This window comes from Suhomyces tanzawaensis (assembly GCF_001661415.1).
Source record: "Suhomyces tanzawaensis NRRL Y-17324 unplaced genomic scaffold CANTAscaffold_2, whole genome shotgun sequence".
In the NCBI taxonomy this organism is placed as follows: domain Eukaryota; kingdom Fungi; phylum Ascomycota; class Pichiomycetes; order Serinales; family Debaryomycetaceae; genus Suhomyces; species Suhomyces tanzawaensis.
The window spans coordinates 979,640-998,807 of record NW_017963637.1 but is presented as its reverse complement, the minus strand read 5'-3'; the positions used below and the strand labels follow the sequence as shown (position 1 = coordinate 998,807).

The 19,168-nt window shown below is 43.9% G+C and overlaps 9 protein-coding genes across 9 annotated transcripts; 3 read left to right on the top strand and 6 right to left on the bottom strand.

Annotated features, from left to right (window-relative positions):
• Position 1: 1 nt before the first annotated feature.
• CANTADRAFT_4887 (uncharacterized protein) lies at positions 2–905 on the bottom strand (the record flags this gene model as incomplete). The annotated part of the gene is made up of 2 exons (XM_020209638.1): positions 2–337; positions 741–905. 2 exons carry the CDS (start codon positions 903–905, stop codon positions 2–4), a joined length of 501 nt encoding a protein of 166 aa, XP_020066015.1.
• A 1,064-nt stretch (positions 906–1,969) lies between these two features.
• On the bottom strand, positions 1,970–5,476 carry CANTADRAFT_88791 (putative aminophospholipid-translocating P4-type ATPase; the record flags this gene model as incomplete). Its single annotated transcript, XM_020211495.1, has 1 exon — positions 1,970–5,476. One exon carries the CDS (start codon positions 5,474–5,476, stop codon positions 1,970–1,972), a length of 3,507 nt encoding a protein of 1,168 aa, XP_020066014.1.
• Positions 5,477–5,650: 174 nt separating this feature from the next.
• On the top strand, positions 5,651–7,603 carry CANTADRAFT_47632 (triacylglycerol lipase; the record flags this gene model as incomplete). Its single annotated transcript, XM_020209480.1, has 1 exon — positions 5,651–7,603. The coding sequence occupies one exon, from the start codon at positions 5,651–5,653 to the stop codon at positions 7,601–7,603; it is 1,953 nt and encodes a 650-aa protein (XP_020066013.1).
• On the top strand, positions 7,523–8,504 carry CANTADRAFT_180285 (uncharacterized protein). The gene has a single exon (XM_020206366.1). It carries the CDS (start codon positions 7,855–7,857, stop codon positions 8,293–8,295), a length of 441 nt encoding a protein of 146 aa, XP_020066012.1. The 5' UTR covers positions 7,523–7,854; the 3' UTR covers positions 8,296–8,504.
• Positions 8,505–13,109: 4,605 nt separating this feature from the next.
• LYS21 (homocitrate synthase) lies at positions 13,110–14,444 on the bottom strand (the record flags this gene model as incomplete). The annotated part of the gene is made up of 1 exon (XM_020209321.1): positions 13,110–14,444. The coding sequence occupies one exon, from the start codon at positions 14,442–14,444 to the stop codon at positions 13,110–13,112; it is 1,335 nt and encodes a 444-aa protein (XP_020066011.1).
• CANTADRAFT_173874 (uncharacterized protein) lies at positions 14,399–16,696 on the bottom strand. The gene has a single exon (XM_020206362.1). It carries the CDS (start codon positions 16,258–16,260, stop codon positions 14,560–14,562), a length of 1,701 nt encoding a protein of 566 aa, XP_020066010.1. The 5' UTR covers positions 16,261–16,696; the 3' UTR covers positions 14,399–14,559.
• Positions 16,697–16,733: 37 nt separating this feature from the next.
• Positions 16,734–16,970, bottom strand: CANTADRAFT_47915 (uncharacterized protein; the record flags this gene model as incomplete). Its single annotated transcript, XM_020209525.1, has 1 exon — positions 16,734–16,970. One exon carries the CDS (start codon positions 16,968–16,970, stop codon positions 16,734–16,736), a length of 237 nt encoding a protein of 78 aa, XP_020066009.1.
• A 161-nt stretch (positions 16,971–17,131) lies between these two features.
• Positions 17,132–17,614, bottom strand: CANTADRAFT_47691 (mitochondrial 37S ribosomal protein bS18m; the record flags this gene model as incomplete). The annotated part of the gene is made up of 1 exon (XM_020209493.1): positions 17,132–17,614. The coding sequence occupies one exon, from the start codon at positions 17,612–17,614 to the stop codon at positions 17,132–17,134; it is 483 nt and encodes a 160-aa protein (XP_020066008.1).
• Positions 17,615–17,809: 195 nt separating this feature from the next.
• Positions 17,810–19,149, top strand: SIT4 (type 2A-related serine/threonine-protein phosphatase). Its single transcript, XM_020207363.1, has one exon. The coding sequence runs from the start codon at positions 18,022–18,024 to the stop codon at positions 18,964–18,966; it is 945 nt and encodes a 314-aa protein (XP_020066007.1). The 5' UTR covers positions 17,810–18,021; the 3' UTR covers positions 18,967–19,149.
• Positions 19,150–19,168: the final 19 nt, after the last annotated feature.

Genomic DNA, 19,168 nt, shown 5'->3' with positions numbered 1-19,168 from the left:
TTCACAAATTCACGTCAGCCAGTCCAGGACACATTTCTGTCCGTACAAACATCGTACAGCCCTGTGGCGACTCGTAGGGGCCATGCAACATGCCTGGGTGGCGGTAGCAGTAGGAGTCCTTGCCAAACCACTGGGCGAGGGAGGTGTCGTAGAGGGCGCCCTCGAGGATGTACACTTCCTCGTAGTACTGGTGGCAGGTCGTCTCGGTGGTGACTGTTCCGGGAGCGTACTTCTGGATGAGAGTAGCAGTGCCCTGGTCGTCCCGATTTAGGTACTTGTTGAAGATGGACGGATGGGCAGTTGGCTGCCAATTTTGGGGCGCCACATGCAACTCGGACTGGGGGTACATGGTTGGTAATTGGGGCAATGTTATTGGACGAGGAGGGGATATGGGAGTCGAACACAAACCGGAAGTGGATAGTGTATTATTAATGATGTGGGCCCATTATGGGATTTCCTGGCTATTTCGCAATATTCCTCCAGGGTGAGCACAGTGTGTGGAGACCGGATTAGTATGGGCGCAAGCCGCACCGATTGTTGCGACATGTTGCGACAATAACCACAAAGGGATCAATCGCAGATATCGGCCGCCAGATCGATAGCCATTACACATGTGTGCTAGAGTGGACTACATGGCTTGCTGCCACCAGATAAGAACAGAATTTATTAGCTAACTAAAGACCCACCCACGAAATGAACGGCGCTTCCAGAAGCGCCAGGCAGAACTGACCCAGTCATACCTTGTTGAAGAGCGCTCTGGCACTGATGGTGCCTTTAGTGGCCGACTGGGCAAAGTTGTGGGACTCCTTGTAGGACAATGCAAACGGAAGGGTGGTGGAAATCACCAAGTATCCGAGGAGTAGCACGGTGGAGGACGAGGTGGCGGGTTTCATAAATGTGTGCATGATGCGATGGGTTTTTGCAATGGGATCTCTGGCTATTTATATGGTATAACCACAGTAGGAAGTAGTCAATGCAATCAGGTGACATTTGCATTCGCTCCTTGACACAAAGATCCGCTCGCACAATCGCACTGTCAGCGGTCCTGGCCGGGGTAGCCTGACCGCGCACCGCCATCTCGGAGGGGCCCCGGCCCCTTGAGGTGATTGCACCCGAGCTCCCTACGACCCCCTCCCTAGTCCCTGGCAACCTATTGTGCGAATCCATTGTAGAGTCTTGAAGTAAGGGTTTGGGTACGAGGTGATGGGAGGTTGGCCCCCTGGACCCTTGGAGCGGAAACCTGCCGTGATTGGTCGTGTTGCCGTGCTGCCGTGCTGCCGTGCCCTGGCCAGCTGGGGTTGGTCTAGCGCCGAATCACCTGTCCATCTCGTTTCTGTCGTACCCCAACTATCACGAACTCTGTCCTGCGCAGGCGCCAAAATCAGGGCAGGTTGCGTCTGTCCTCTGTTGAGGACCGCCACTCCGTAGTCTTGGTGAACCTATCACGCCGCCATACAGGCCAATGGGCTGAAACAGCAGCACAGTTGGCCATTGCTGGTAGTCTTTTTTGTGGTGGAAGGGCTCCATTTGCAACCAGGCCCTGGACACAAGTGGCCCCACAAGTGTCCTGATCTTCCCCCGTCGTAGCCAGATCGTGCGCGCGACTCCGAATCGGTGGCTGGTGGCAAGCGCAACAGACACCGCCAGGATGAATTGGGGCGTAGCGACGGGCAATGTCACCTTGGCAAAGCTCGCAATTGAACCAATGAGACCGTTTTGGAGCTACAATCGATTCTAGCCAAACCTACGCTATTATTGGCATAACGGGGTAGTTACAATTCCGCTAGCACGCCAAATGAGGCAAGTCCCGTTTCTGCCATCGCCGCCCCTATCTTCCTTTGAAAATAAGGCTCTGAAAGAAAGATGCATAAACTTACCACCCCGATCTACACTTCGGTACGAATAGATTTAAATAGTAATAACCATAAATCATATACAAAATGGGGTATCCTCACGCTAGGTACTTAGATTAATCCTGTTGCACCTTGGCGTAACTGGGAGGCCGCAATTTCCTCTCTATATATCTGCTGATCCACACGGGTAACAAGCTGAGGGCTAGAATCACGGCTACTTGCCATAAATAACTGAACGAAGCCACGTATTCCAAGTCAAAATAGTCGGACAAAAATGGCACAGACACCACATAGATCATAAGCGTGATCACCACCGTACTGGTGACCACCTTGTTCCACCTGAAAACTGAGATGGCCACCATAATCAACTCGTTGTAGATCAAGCACGAAAATGAAAGCGCCACCATTGTCTTAAATTTGTCTTGATCTAAAGTCTGGAATGCTTGTGATAATATCTGTATAACTATGCCTTGGTGGAGCGATATTAACACCCAAACAAAAAACGTCTTATAAGACAACGACTTACCAAGGGTCAACTCCTTGTATAACTCAGGGTACAATCTGGTCAAATGCTCATCGATATCGTTGTCCTTGGTAAGCGAAAACACTGGTGCCATGGTGTACAATGTAGAATACCCCACCATCAACCACCCCTGGTACAATGCTAAAGGTTCAAATCCGGTGGAAATCGAATAAACCGCTTGAGCAACCGAAATCAATAATCCACGATGAATAACAAACTGTCCCAAACGAGCCGAACGCTTGTAAGAGTTTCTACCGTGCCAGAGCAATAGTTTCACCAAATGGCAAAACTGATCAATACTGAAATCAGCTGCCAAAGATGCCTGCTTACCTTCCTTACCAACAATACCAACACCAACATCTGCACATTGAATCATGCTGACATCATTACCTCCATCTCCAATACAGCATACTCTCTTTCCAGTAATCTCTCTGATCATGGTGGCAACATCAGCCTTCTGCTGTGGGGAGCACCGACATGCAACGACTGCCGGTAAATTAATAACGACCTCAAAAAATTCTTTCTTGTAGTATTTCATGTACATCCCTAAGGATTCTCCATCAATCAACAAACAAGCGTTCTTATTAACCTTCAAGTATTCCAATTGATTCATGGCTAATTCCGGATGACTAACCTTTGTTATTTGATGAACATATTGTCCTCTCGAAATCAATCTTGCACTTATGGATACACATTTTGCTGTTTCCACCTTATCACCAGTCAACATCCAGATCTTGATACCTGCATTCCGAAGTAATTCAATAGATGTTTTGACATCATGTTGCAACTTATCTTCAACACCTGTAAGGCCCAAGAGTTCTAAATCCAGCTCCAAGTATTGGCCGATGACTTTTTGCATAGCAGAATCTCTATCATGCATAGATAATGTAGCTTTCTTGTAGTCTTGAACGAAATTTTCGTATAAATGAGAACTTAATCTCTTCTTACCAATGACCAAAGTTCTCAATCCTTCCCTAGCCATATTGCCAGTTTCTTCATCGAGCCAGTCATTCGTGTTGACAATGGCAGACATCACTGTATCTGCTCCCTTTTGTAAAAACCAGATCTCATCATGATGTTTATCCTTCACAATTATACCCATTCTTTTGGTATCCGAGGAAAATGGAAAATTATACAAGATCTCAAACTCAAGGGTTTGATTGGTCATGGTATGCAATAAAGAAACAGATCTTCTATCTCTTTTAAAAAGTTTTAATCCAACCAATTCTGTAAATTTGACTATAGCAACTTCATCTGGTGAGGCAGCTTGGTAGCTCACATCACCATTGACCTCGTCATCCTCATTCTCATAAGTTGGGGTAACATTATGACAAAGAGCTAGGGTGAGAATCAAATCACATACTTTTGAACTAAGATCTTTCTTTTTTGTAGCTCCAGTGGGCTTCGCATCAAGAATAGTTAACATATTTGTAACATAATCGGTGACAATATCCAAGGATTCTCCTGCATAACTCACAGTTCCTAAATGTAACTTTTTCATTTCCATATCATTTTGGGTCAATGTTCCTGTTTTATCACTCAACAAGTATTCTATCCTACCCAAGTCTTCTGGAATCGTAGAAGTTCTGACAATAGTGTCAGGGATGTCATTGTCCTTGTGAATCTGTGAAGCATAAACTGACTTTGCCAAATCTAGATTGACTCTTAAAGAAACTGGAATAATCGTGGAGAATAAAATTAAGAATCTGAGGATATCAATATACCAAGTGTCCCTCAACGGAAATCCATGAGCCAAAACCAAGCCCACTGATAATGCTGCAACCACGAAACATAAAATTTTGGAAAGACTGTTGATTTCAAGTTCCAAAAGCCCCGTCTTAACACCAGTTTTTGTAGTATTCATGGCCTGTCTGGTTTCTGTACCTGTGTATGCTATAATTCCAATAGCAGTACCCGAGGCCAAAACCGTGTTTGCCCATAATGTTTGGTCTATTGTTAATGCATATGTTTCATTCCCAGTTGTTGGTGAAACTGAGCCAGCAACAGATTGAGGATGGTAGACTAATTTTCCCGCAAAGTGATGAATGGACTTTGTTGGTGGGTTTATAATAATGGAAATGGTATTGATGAGTTGTGCTGCGGTAGTAATCGATTGGGTCGCAGGACAAGCAACCCTGAGCTTCCAATCAGTTTCACCATCTAACTGATCCGTCTTTATAAATGCCTCGCCTGTCCCTTCTTTGTCTGAAGTCTGCAACAAAACCATATCAGCTGGGATTCTTGTGTCTTTGTGAAGTCTGACCAAATCTCCGACTTTCAAATTTTTGGAAGGCACAAGCTTGTAGTCCTGGGCTAAATTATTAGGAGTACGGTTAAGGACTTCATATAGTTCGTTGTTTTGTTCTCTATCACGACGACGTCTGGCAATATCATCTCCAGCTTCTTTCATCATGGTGACCGTTAAAACAAATGCAAGTGGTACTATGTATGAAGACAAATAACCAATTCTGAGAGCTGGAATGATCTGGGATAATGCTACCAACAAGAAGTAAAGGTTGAAAAAGAACCGGAACTGGTCGTATAAAATGATCGGCACAAAGGTGATAGCGTTGTACTTCGCATTTGAGACAGCATTGGATGGATAGGCGTCACTAGATTTGGATTTCACGTTTCGTGGAGATATGTATCTTTCATCGGAAGCATTGCCATCCCGAAGCGACACTCCCAGTCTGCCCTGATTTAATTCCTTCTTGGCACTGATGAAAAAGTTGATTCCCTTCTTGAATGCCCTTTTGATTGATAAGGAAAATGGAAGGGATCGACCGCCTCCTAAGTTAAGAGACGATGTAGATGAAGAAAAGGACCTGTTGAGAGTGGAATATGCTTGGTTGGCGATTAAAGGCGAGCTATCGCTATGCTCGTCCTCTCCTCGGATGCGATCAAATGAGTGGCCCATGTTGGAAAGTGGAATAGCCCCCATGGAGCCTTGAGAACCTTGCCTGGACCCGTTCGGTCCGTGACCTTTATTATATTCAAATAGATTATTGGAAGCATTGTTCAAAGCCCGATCCAATGATACGTCTAGGTCATCGAACGAGTCGCCCTCGTTATCCTCGCTAAACGAGAATCGCCTGGACATGTTATTCTTTGGTATCCGTAAGATGGATCTCAAGTGAGTGTTGGCAGGTTTGTATCAAAAACATCACGTGCGGCTGTCACCCTCGACTGGTATCAGTAATTAGCGGCGAGACCTCGTCCCTCTACGATAAGGTTGAACATACAGTCACGAGTTACTGGCGCTATTTAATTGGACATGCTGTCAGACGACGAATCACAGGAATTGTTGGCAGTGTCAGCGACTTCCTCTCACAACAATCTCACGGATAGAGCTAAGACGGATGCATTACACAAACGAGTAGATGAGCAGTCAACCAAAACCAATACCCTCTTGAAGAAGACGTGGGAGTTCTTCAAACATCAAGTTTTAGGCCGCCCCAATGAGTTCGAGCAGTTTGTCTTGAATAACGAACCAAATGACAGCTCTTTGATTGCCAAATACACCAAGGTGGTGGATATCGACTTAACCGAACAACCGTTACTGGTTGACTCGGTGACGTTGAATACTATCCATATCCCTCACCCATTGGTCAGCTTTATGAGGAACGAGAAGAATCAAGTACTGGATTCAGACTTGGACATAGTCACCGACTTGAAGGAATCGCCAATATTGGTCTTCATCCATGGATTGGGTGGACAAATGTCCCAATTTGAACCCTTGATGGGTTTGCTATCTCAATGCCTGGAAATTGTGTCGTTGGACTTACCAGGCTTTGGAAACTCGAGACTTGACTTTTCCAAAGACTCAAAACTGGAAACTAGTTTGACCGAGGATGAGAAAGTAAGAATTTCTTCAAGTGTCAAAAAGATGTCGTGGGAAGATTTTCAGACGGATAATATCGTTAATATCATTTACGAGTTTATTCGGCAAAACATTGCCAAAGGTAAGAGGATTGTCTTAATTGGACATTCTATGGGTACTCATCTTTCGATTAAAGTAGCTAAAAAGCTACCATCTCAACAAGTTGAAGGATTGATTTTATTATCTCCGCCTGGATTGACTGATGACGTTGAGAAGGAGATACCTTCCCATAAAACTGGAACAGTGACGTTATTGAAGTTTTTCACGTACTTCCCATTCTTTTTCAATGCCTTCAGATGTTGGGACAGGTTGGAAGGTTTGAACAGTACCAGTGTGCTAAGACAATTGGGTAAGGTTACAAACTTAGATCACAATATCTACGTTAAGTTAAGGCAATTTAGATGGAATATGGATGTACACTCGGATGTTGTGTTGAAGTATGCTTCTGGGTTCCGCAAAGCCAAGTACTCGGAATTACTTGCAGGAATATCCAAATTCAATGACAACGCTCTGGATAAAACGGTGTATGAGAAGACTTTGCTCATTGGAGGAACTAATGATGGGGTCACCCCAGTGAAAATAATTCACGAAGTGGATGCTTTCTTGACCAAAAAGTTTGATAGAAAGGTATCTTCAATAATAGAGGTTAATAATGCAGGTCATTCTCTATTGCTAAACAAACCAGAACTCATTAGTGGAATGATTTTGAACCACGTGGAGCTGAAGTTCCCAGAGAGGTTACATTTGTCGCCAGCGTGGGTTCTAAAGGTGAAAGCGAAGATTTCTGGTGATAAATGGGGTTTGAAGAACGAGTTGAAGTGGCTGGCCCTCAAGCCAATCTCTTCGAACATTGGACGTGATGGGGGTCGCGATGTGTCTCCTTTGTTAGGAATGAAGACATTGAGAGAAGGCGACGCAAACCACTCGCCTACCATTGTTGAGCAAAGGTTCTATGGTAACTCTAGGGTCCAATCAGATCTTCAGGGTACTTTGGTAGCCATTGTGGACATCTCTGCTGATATTCCGCCATACAGTCCTAAATCGTTTAAGCACATCCAATACTACAAGTGCTCTACTGTGTCGAAAGTAGTACCTGACCAGGTTGCAGTCAGACGGTTTATTCAATTGATTGACGATATCTTATCCAACACTACTACGGAAAATCCATTGGTCGCAGTGCATTGTCACTATGGGTTCAACAGAACCGGATATTTAATATGCTGCTATTTGATAGAACGACTTGGTTGGACTGTTCAAGAGGCTGTGGATGGTTTCAAGGATGCGAAATTTCCTGGCATCAAACATCCCCATTTTATTGACGGATTGTACGTCAGGTACGAGGGGTAATCATTGCGAGACTCGGGAATTCCTACCCATGACGTAATGCACTATTCTCTCCTGCGCCAAGGTTCGGATTTCCAAACTTACCTTTTTGGGTGCGACATACGAAGTCTTACTTACGAACTGCCACTTACGAACTCTGACGTACACATCCGGGCCGCGCTTTATCCGCGGCATCAGTTCACCACCGTGAATTTCTATGATTTAAAAGGGCACCCTTAGCCTCAATTGTTTGGCAACCCCACCCTTCAACCAAAATGTCCAAGATCCCATTGGTTGTGCGCAAAGACATCAAAGATGCCGAGGCTGTCAATGCTGAACACTTGCTGAAGATAAATGCTACCCTTGGTACCAATTGGGCTTTGGAAATTGATTATGCTGCTTTCTACGAACAAATCAAGGACACCCACCCAGACTATGCACCACAAGTGGGAAGTGTTTCCACTTGGTACATGGCCAGCTTGGCTCAGGCTATTTCGAGCTTTGTCCAGAAGGACGACATGTACAAAGATGCGTTAGTGGAAGAAGTTTCTGCCAATGCCATCAAGGCGTTCAAGGTGGTTCCTCAAAACACTTACGATTCTACTGTTCATAACAAAATTGCCTTTGAAGATGGGAAGTTGGTCATTATTGTTCCAGAAAACCTGATTGCTGTCAATATCGATGATCTCGGTAATACTTTGGAAGAGAGCCTTTAGATAGTCTGAAGTAGAAGTGAATATACTATGTGATTTTGACAAAACTTTTTTTTGAATGCAAAATGTTATTTTTTTTGTATTGTTCTCAATATTTCGTATTTTCAGTAGTTGATTGTTGAACCAATCTTTTGTATCTATTGCATCTAAATGGAACTAGACTATTCTTACATTCCTTTAAACTGTTTTTGAAATGAAGTATCTACACCGGTGAATCTGTTAAAGTTAATTTACTCATATAAACCCATCAGACCAAACTCTTACCAGGTTGAAATGTATCCAAACTTGAGATATAATCCGAATGTAGCTCGTGTTGCAAGCCCTTTAATCAAATATGATTTCACTAAGTGTTGGACATGTCTCCTGGGATGCAAAACTTGGCACTAATTGAACCTATTTAATGCCATAGTAATTGCATGCACGTGTTTCGCAAATATCTTATCAATACTTTCGGATCACTTTTACCATACCGAACCATCATGAAGTTTGCGTCTTCCTTGAGCGAGGGCTTAGTTCCCGAATGGAAAGAGCAATACGTCAACTACGACGAAGGGAAGGTACTAATCAAGAAACTTAAGGCTTCGAAATTCGAATCTCATGACCCACAAGATAATCTGAAAACCTCGCAGGCTGCGACAAACTCAAGGACATTGGAGGTAGATGGGGCACAGGAAGATAATACAGAAAGACCGCCATTGAGAGACAATCGTGGAAGATCCAGGTCTATCTTCAAGTTTTCAACCAAATCACAGAAGGAATCTGTGGAGCCTGGGTCTGAAGTAGTACGATTCGTGGAGTGGCTCAATACTGAATTTGCCAAAGTCGAGGCGTTCTACGAAGAGAAAGAACAAGAAGTCCACGAGAGGTTTCTACTTTTACAAGACCAACTCTACCAACTCAGAGACCACAAAGCACATATTTTGCAGAATAGACTCCATAAAACTGATGATGGGCCCTATGGAACTGTACAGGACTTTGCCTTGAACACCAAGAATGTATTTGCATCATTGAAAGGATTAGAGTTACCATCCCTTCCAGCCACAGCATTTTTAAAGAAAGCGAAGTCCGCACCCAATGAATTGACCTTGCTAACAGAAAATACCGAAAACAACTACCATGTTAATTACGAAGAAAACAGAATCAGGAATGGCTTGGAAGTAGTTGATGATAACTCAGATATCGAGTCGGACAGCTCAACATTGAATCAGCGTCGCAGTTATGAACCGGCACGAGAGTCGCCCTCGCAAGCAAAGCTAGCCAACAAAAGAGACTATTCTGTAAAGAAACATCATTTTGGAGTTCCATATATTTTCGCTCGAAAACAGCTTAAGGATGCAGTTCTTAAGCACTATCGTGCATTGTCGTTGTTGAAATCTTACAGGGAAATGAACAGAACTGCTTTTAAGAAAATTACCAAAAAATTCGATAAGTCAATGCATACTAATATTAGCGAATCATATATGGACAAAATTGATAACCACTCCTATTTTCAAACGAGTGATCTTCCAGACAAGTTATCTAAATATCTTGAAGAGTTGTTCATTGCATTTTATGATCCAGAAACTACTGACAAGAAACGATCGTTAGAGAAATTGAAAAGCATTGCATATGCAATCAACAACAATCACATGAGGCAAATAACGCATTACCTGCCATTATTCACGTCGGGTCTTTTACTTGGTATTGGTATTCCATTCTTTATCCTCGGGTTAGTAAAGGCATTAGAGAAAACATTAAGTGGTCATTATTCCCAAGGAAAGTACATGTTGCAAATTTGGGGAGGATTCTTTCTTATAGATTTTACTTTGCTATTATTTGGAATCAACTTCATGGTATTTGATTACTTCAAGATAAATTATAAATTTATTTTTGAGTTCGATATTACAACAGCATTAGATTTTAAGCAGTTTGTTTTAATTCCTTCAATTGGATTTTGCTTGATGAGCATTCTAGGGTGGTTCAGTTTCCAGGAGATATGGCCTATTGCATTTCCTGGTAAGGATTGGCCTTGGCTCTATCTTGGGATTATGTTGATCGTGTTTTTATGGCCTGGAAAACAACTCTACGCATCAAGTAGGAGATGGATTCAGATAGCTTTATGGAGAATATTATTATCAGGTTTCTACCCAGTCGAGTTCAGAGATTTCTTTATTGGTGACATCTTATGCTCAATGACATATACAATGGGAAATATACCATTCTTCTTTTGCTTATACTCCCGCGAATGGGGAGGATCAGATACCTCTTTCCTGAATCCAATTTGTGGATCTTCGAGGTCCCGTTTGGTGGGATTTTTCAGTACATTACCAAGTATTTTCAGATTGCTCCAGTCATTGAGACGTTTTATGGATACTGGTGATTCATTTCCCCATTTGGCTAATTTGATGAAGTACGCATTCAATGTCACCTACTACGCTTTGTTGAGTAATTATAGAATTACCACCAATGAGAAGAATAGGGCCGCGTTCATCGTGATCGCCTCTCTTAATTCTATCTTTTCTGGTGCATGGGATGTGGTCATGGATTGGTCATTATTACAAAGCGGTTCAAAGCATAAGTTTTTGAGAAATAACTTGTTTTTCAAATGGCCTGGGTATTATTACATGGCCATCGTTGCTGATATCATGCTCAGATTCCAATGGATTTTCTATGCATTTTTTTCAAGTCAAATCCAGCAACTGGCTGTTACCAGTTTCTGTATTGCCGTTGCCGAAGTTATTAGAAGATTCATTTGGATCTTTTTCAGAATGGAGAATGAACATTGTACGAATGTTATTTTGTTCAGAGCATCTAAGGATACGCCTTTGCCATACTCTACTAGTACAAGGGTACTCAGGGCTATCAAGAAATTGGTTGAGTTGAGATATTCTTCGAATAACGATGTTGGTGTTGTGCAAGCCAACAGGTTCAGCAATGGGGCTAGTGGACAATCTCTGGCTGTTAGTGGAACAGGCAGAGCGTCGACACACGATGAAGAATCAGAAGTTGGAAGAAACAATACTCCTAATACGTCACTCAGCAGAAGAAGGTCTACTTTCAACGCCATCAGTGACAGTTTACAGAATGCCCACATCAAGGATTTCCAAAGGAAAAACAAGATTATTAGTAGTGTGGCAGAAAGCGATGATGAAGAGGACGAAGAGGACCACAACCTTTAATGCCCGCGTAGGGCCTTACCTATAGCACAGAGGTCAGTTTTATTTCAAGAGTAAGTTTCTGGAAAACGAGACTTGCCTTGGCTAAGTCGATTTTTTAATATCACTGCATAATAAGTGAAGTAAACTTCATAATTATTAATTTTATAGAATTCTTGCATGTTAATTATAGTTAAATACATCACAATTAAGCAAAATTAGGGATATAGGCGCGGTCCAGAGAGCACCCTTCATAGCAAAATGAAGAAATAATCTTGAATAAATACTTCAAGTAGTTTCGTTTATGTCTGCGTTGCTTTAGATGAAACAATAGAGTTTTAAGGGGGCCAAGGCTGGAAGGGTGGGTCGAGCTGGCAGCTAGCCAAACAGCCATAGTATTATATGAGCAAAGTTCTAATTGCCAGGGGACCAACAATTTCAAGCATTATTGAACATTTTTTTAGATTTACTTAATGATCACCCTATCATACGTTCTACTGACACCGATCGTACGACCAAGGCATACAAGGATTTCCGTCACCCAATTTAATTCAGACAGTGTATTCGATCACGCCAAAGAGGTATACAAATTCTTGTCATGTTTGGGTGCTTCGAACAACTGGCTTGCAAACGTGCGCCTTGAGTAGTTAGTGAGGAAGAACAAGATGACGTTATAGAAGCATTACAATCTATGCCATGCAAGGCATCAGTAAGCATAGTTACGAGCTGATTATGAGCACTACAAGCAAAATTAGGATTCTAGAAATTGATCAGAAATGCCTCGCACAATTGCTACTTACAAAGAGATCCTGTTTGATTGTCCCTCCTACTGAACACAACTGTTCCACCAGGCGGCTCATGGTATTTGACCCTGCATACTATAACAGTTCAGGAAAATTTTTCGAGAGGGCTCGTGTCCGATGCTGCAACCGTTAGAAAATGCACATCGTGGCCACCATGCGTCTTCGCTTGATAGACGAGGATTTTCCCCATAACAGGTCAACTCCCGTACATGTAGCTGTGAAAGTGCCGTGACACAAGTAGTACTGGTATTGGCTACGGCTTATTTGGGTAAGCTCTGAATTAGGACGTCTCCCTGTGGTCCGCCGAATCGTGCGCCTCCCGCACATCGGAGCCTTGTGCAGAACATTTGCATAATACACCGTGAGTACCGAGAGGCCAAAAATAATTCAAAAAAGAGATTACTTTCTTTCTAGGCAATGGTATTGGTAATGATCGAATAGTGGTGCCATTCATGAGATAACATCACAGCCCACACCCCACAGCCTTCCTTATCATGTATTCAGTGTTGCAACTTATCTTCACGCTAATTGCTATGATCAACTTAGTGACTTCAGCGGTAATTTACTTCAGGGAGCGACACGATGGCGTGAGTATAAACTCGGGGAACAACTTTCAAGCTTGGAAGGTGTGCATGATCATGAGTATTGTTTCTGGGTTGGTGGCCGTTCTAATCATGTTAATCAACTGGGGAAAATAGCCCGATTCCAAATTTAATGACCGTTTCTGGGGACCAAATAAGGTTAGTTTGGGACCGTTTTGTGTTTGCACAGCGTTTATTGTGCCATGAAACATATCTTAGGTCATAATGCTCATCGCTAGCATCTACGTTTGCTACACCGTCTTCTGTGATTCTTTTATTCGTTTATTTATGGATTGTCATTAAATTTTTTGCTTTTTGGTCTGGCTTTCATCCAATCCTTCAACAACATGAGGAACAATAGGCAAACCTCCGTTAGTGGTAGGTCTCACAAGCGGAGTACCCAAGTCAGAATGGAACTCCTTGATGATGGAATCAACATCATCGATGTTCAATTGTCTGACATCTCCCAATTTCTTGATCTTGTTGGTAACTTCCTTACATTGGTCGTCAGTCAAGTTCAAGTTCAATTGGTCAACTCTCGACTTGATGGCATTCCATCCTGTCAACCTGTTAGCAAAATGAATATATCTAGTCAAACCGAAGTCAGCAGGACTCAAAATTTCATATGTAGATGGGTTGGCCAAAATAGCCTTGGCGTGAATACCAGCCTTGTGGGTGAATGCACAGAAACCAGTGATTGGGTTGTTGAATGGAATATTCACTTGAACGGCTTCTGCAACCAAGTTCTCTAAGTCTCTGATTTTGTGCACCTTGTACTTGGATAAAACATAGTCTCTATCGGCAGCAATCATTCTAGCCATCAAACCACCCAATGGGGTGATTCCGTTTCTTTCCCCGATACCCAAAACGGAAACATCGATCAATCTAGCACCACCTTCTAAAGCAGTGTAGGCGTTGGCAATAGCACAACCAGTGTCATTGTGGAAATGACATTCGATGTCGCAGTTGACAACCGACTTCAAAGTACGGACCAATTCATAGACTTGTCTTGGGTTGGCGCATCCAACGGTATCAGCAATACCAACTCTGTTAACACCAATCTTGTCGACAGTTCTGTAGATGTTCAACAAATCCACCAAGTCGGATCTGAACGAGTCTTCAGAAGAGAATCTGATTTCGATACCCTTGGACTTGACGAACTCAATGACTTCGATGGCACTTTGGGCAATATAGTTCATGTCCTTACCGTGAGAGTATTCACGAAGGAATTGGGAGGTACCAATGACCACATCGACACCGTCAACACCGGTCTCGACTGCTACTCTGGCATCGTCCATATGACATCTGATGTGGGTCAAGATCTTTGCCTTCAAGCCCAACTTACAGATGGCTTCACAGTCCTTTCTGGACTGTTCGGAAGCAACCGGGGAGGTCAACTCGATGTAGTCGACACCGAAGTCGTCTAAGGCCTTGGCAATCTCAATTTTGGTTTCGGTGGAAAAGAAAGCGTTGGCAAACTGTTCACCTTCTCTGAGGGTGGATTCGATCAACTGGAAGTTGGAGACATTGGACAAGAAATCTGCGGGGTTGGGGCCGTATGGGTTGGCGTTGATCACGGCGTTGGAGACGTGTGAGTCCTCGCTAACCTTGTGGAAACCTTCTGGAGCTGACATTTGATTGATGAAGTATGGGAAACGTTCTATTGGAAAATTCCACCGATAAGAGTGTCGGTGTCACGTGCGACGTCGTCCTATGGAGGCTTGCGCTTACTCATAAATTTACTGGGGGCTATACAGGCTCAACTTGGGTGAGCGAATTCTGGCTGTAGAGAGAGTGGGTGTCTCCCACGATGGGGTTGTATCTGAACCCACTGAAGAGGGGGTTGTTGTTGAGGCTGCGGAAGAGCTGGGCGCTGTAGGTGTTGGACTCCGATGTCTGGTGGGGAGGTGAGTGTCGCACTGCCTCCTGCGAGGGATCTGGGGAAGATGCTGGCTGTTCTTGGAGCGGAGTTTGAATTTGGGACTCCGGTGTTGGGTTTAGTGTTACTTCGCCTGGTTCGCCTGGTGTAGAGACATTACGACCGTTATACCTGAAGCCGTGGTTCTCGGGTTGAATGTCAGTCTCTAATGCTGAAATTTGTAATGCTATGTGGAGCTGATCCTCCTCGCTGAGCCCGTGTTGCGCTCGCTGATCGTGCTCGAAAAGGAGCATGGGAATTATGCTGTGGAACTGGGAGTCGTCCACATGGTTGAGACCCCAGAGATCGATTTCCGATGGTAGGATATTGTATCTGGTCATCTTGCTGATCGACGACTCCAAGAGCTTGTCGTTTTTTATAAGGGCCCGATTCACCCTCAAAACCGGTACGTTGTATCTTGGATCAAACGAGAGCAAGTCGCAGGACTTGTGGAGGCGTTCACGGTACGGCGGCGTTTCGTCGTGGTACTCGTCCAAGGGCGGGGGGATGGAGGGGATGGTATCGAGCGATGCTCGCCTGGGACGGGTTCTGGCACGGTCTCTGCGTCTGGTATTTGGGGTATTTTCGTTGGGACTGGATGTTGCCCGGTTTCTCCTTCGCGACGAGGAGGGTGTAGGGCCTGGACGAGTCGCTGGCTCTTGTGTTCCAGGAGCTCTAGAGGTCGACAACTGATCCCTTCGGTCTCCTTGGTCCCTTTGGTCACTTCTGGAAGCTTGTAAAGGGCTAGATGCCCTCTTTTTTTGTCTAGGGTGCTTAGGCCGGGTCGGCTCTGTTTCCCTTGTTGATCCCGAGTCGATGGCTCTTGTGGGCTCCCCTAATATGCCAGCATCTCTCCTTTTCAAATGCTCGCTGTTCGCTCGTGGGATTTCTTCATGAGAGTCCTCATTAACCCCTCGAGCCTTGAGATGCTCTATGTTGTGGTCGTCTGAAAGCGTTGACTGATCCCTTCTCGATTTCTTCTTTGCTTTCGACTTTGCAGATGATCTCTGTTTGGGGGATTCTTTATCACTCGCTGGATCTTGTTTCTTACCCTTGCGATACTTTTGCCTGATTTTCCTTGGATCAGTTTCCATCTCTGGATTAGCCATATCTTGAGACGAAACCACCACCACATGCTTTTGCTGAACAGTTTGTGCTGCTTCAACCACAGTCATTAAGTCCATCGTCGCATTTGGGATGAGATGAGGAAATCGACTTGAAGCCGAGGTCGGACATGCTCTGTTCTCTCTTTCGTTGCCCACGGAAGGAGGACTGTCGGGAGGTGTAGATAAGTAGGTAGGTATCGTGTGGTTGATACTGGCGAACAAGTCGTGATCGTTGACAGGATAAGGTGGCGAGATGGGACGGGGTGGCTCGCGAGTAAATTGGCTCCTTGGAGCAGATCCAAAGATGGGGGAGTCTGGAGGTGTTTGTAAGGATGAAAACGCGCCTGCGCTGAGCGCCGGGCTCCCTGAAGGTGTCCCAGAGCCTGTTCCCGGCACAGTCTTTGGGGTAAATTTGGTGATGCCCATAGTAATTGCAGCCGCAGCTGAAAAAGATAATTTCAATAAATTGCTGGAATATAAACCGATCGCAAGTCAAAAATTGAACATTAAGTCAAAATAAAGAGAGCAACTGACGTATGTACAAACCGATGTGATTCAAGGCACATTCCAGGCACTTTGACGTGGAAGCCAATAACAGAAACGACAACCCCCACAACTTTCCTATAGCGGCATAGTGAGTAAGGTTACGCAATATGATTACGCTTTTGGGAGATTGGGGCTTTGGACCCCCACCAGGTGCGAGTGGGGCCAGCCCAACAACCTTATGAGGTCACGACGGCGAATGGACAATAAGGTAAGATGGGCCAGGGGCCGCAAGAGACTGCACAGCTACGGCATTCAAAAAAATGGTAGTCAATCGTAACAATATATATATTACGCTATTCACGCTTTGGTCCAACTACGAACAGATTGGTGAGGACGAGAGTGAGCCCAATGGCTTATTTCTTGATTTCCTTGATTTGGTTTTCCAACTTTTCAATGGTTTCCTTGTGCTCTTGTAACTTTTCTCTCAATTGCTTCAATTGTTCAGCTTCGTGCTTCTTGATGTACAAGTTTTCGTGAGCCTTTTCTCTTTCGTTGAAGGCTTCGCTGCCACCTTCGGTTCTGGCAACTCTGGCAGCAGAGAAGGATCTGATTGAGGTTCTTGGCAAGTTTCTGGCGATTTGAGACAACATGGTTGATGAATTGATGAAAATAGTAGTGGTACGTTGTTTTAATTGCCACTTGCGATTGGAAGGTGTGCGCATTTGTGTAATCTTGTGCGAGCTTTCATTGGAATAGAGTCTGTATTGCAGTATGCAGGTGCTGGATCGCATACCTAGGTCTATATACATATTTACAAGTTTCTGGATGGAAGGTACCTGGCGTGCTTGTGGGTACTGGACAATAAGCCGCATGCTCTGGCAGTCTTGATGGCGTCGGATAATCTTTTTTGGTTTTTTCCGTTGCATCCAGTAACACTTCTGGGGAGAATTTGACCAGTGCTGGTGATGAATCTGGATAATATTTCAGGCATGGCGTACAAGTTGCGGGGATCTATTCCTGTTCTTTCGAAGGGATCGCTTACTGTGTTCTTGGACTTGCGGAAAGTCTTCCTTTCCATGCTGAGCTTGGTGTTGGAAAAGTCAAAAGGGTCGTACGATTCGCCGAATGTAAATCTTCTAGTGAAACCAGCAGCGATATCCAACGGTGGTTGTGTGTTTTCTTGTATGGATCTTGCAATTCCCACCACGTCACGAGTTATATCATTCTTCCCGTTACCGGAAGCTCCACTGGCAGTGGTGGTTGCTTCTTTCTTCCACAAACCTTCGCTCCTCATTTCTGGAGTGGAAGGAAGACTATTGAGCCTCAAGGAGGTGGTACTGAGCTGACGCACGCCACCTGTTGCTATTCTTCTGCTAATCATGGCACAACTACCTAAGCTCTTGTTCATCAAATTTTGATTGATGAGACTCTCGCCAAGTGAACGCAGGCACGTGATCCCGACAAAGAAAAAAATTCTAGATTCAAAATCAATAGCCCGATAGACGTTAAGCAAGGAACACGACTGGTAATTAAGTGCTAACTCTAATTTATCGAGGGTAGCAACAGTCTCACTAATCTATAAGGTGGTCCCTGGCGTTTCATATTCATTCTTCCTGTTTTAGAGAATAACAGGTAACACAACGATATCATTTGTCATCAGGCAGTGCCACCCTCATAAAGCACCGATCATACACTTCAAACATGGGAGAACGAGGACCAGATCAATGGTTGGAACAGATCAGAAAGTGTATCGCTTTATCTGAATCAGATATGAAGCAGTTGTGTGAATTGATCAAGGAGTTGTTGATGGAGGAATCCAACATTCAACCGGTTCAATCACCCGTCACTGTTTGTGGTGATATACACGGTCAATTCCATGACTTGTTAGAGTTATTTAGAATCTCGGGTGGATTACCTTCGGATGATAATGACACTAACTACATATTCTTGGGAGATTACGTTGATAGAGGATACTTCTCCTTGGAAACATTCACATTATTAATGGTCTTGAAGGTCAAATATCCTCATAGAATCACGTTGGTAAGAGGAAACCACGAATCAAGACAAATCACCCAGGTGTACGGTTTCTATGAAGAATGTTTAACTAAATATGGCTCAACCACAGTATGGAAGTATTGTTGTCAAGTCTTTGATTTCTTGACTTTGGCCGCTATAATAGATGGCAAGATATTATGTGTCCACGGGGGTTTATCGCCAGAAATCAGAATGTTGGATCAAATCAGGGTGTTAAGTAGAGCCCAAGAAGTGCCTCACGAAGGTGGATTCTGTGATTTAGTGTGGTCAGACCCGGATAATGTGGATACTTGGGCCGTTTCACCTCGTGGTGCTGGTTGGTTGTTTGGTTCCAAAGTTAGTAGAGAGTTCAACCATATTAATAATTTGAGTTTAATTGCAAGAGCACATCAATTGGTCATGGAAGGGTTCAGGTATCATTTTAAAGAAAAGGATGTGGTCACTGTGTGGTCTGCCCCAAATTATTGTTATAGATGTGGGAATGTCGCTAGTGTCATGCAAGTGGGAGAAGACTTGGATCCAAATTTCAAAATATTCAGTGCCGTTCAAGATGGTGATTTGGCGGTGAAGAATAACGCCAACAAACAACAAAGAAGTGATTATTTCTTATAATTGTATCTTGTCTTCAGTCATTTTTGAATTGTTCACTACCTGCATTATAAAGCCCGCCTTTCAACCATGTCAACCCATCACTCCTTCAGAATACAAGTAACCGGAATTGTCCAGTATGCCATGTAATTAATATGTTCAAAGTTCATTGGCTGCTGGTACAATTTCCCGTTCAATTTATTGACAGTATTTATGAATTATGACG

What these genes read in the sequence shown, in the direction of transcription:
- CANTADRAFT_180285 (XM_020206366.1), top strand. Translation starts at nt 7,855, where the DNA reads ATGTCCAAGATCCCATTGGTTGTGCGCAAAGACATCAAAGATGCCGAG.
- CANTADRAFT_173874 (XM_020206362.1), bottom strand. Translation starts at nt 16,260, where the DNA reads ATGGGCATCACCAAATTTACCCCAAAGACTGTGCCGGGAACAGGCTCT.
- SIT4 (XM_020207363.1), top strand. Translation starts at nt 18,022, where the DNA reads ATGGGAGAACGAGGACCAGATCAATGGTTGGAACAGATCAGAAAGTGT.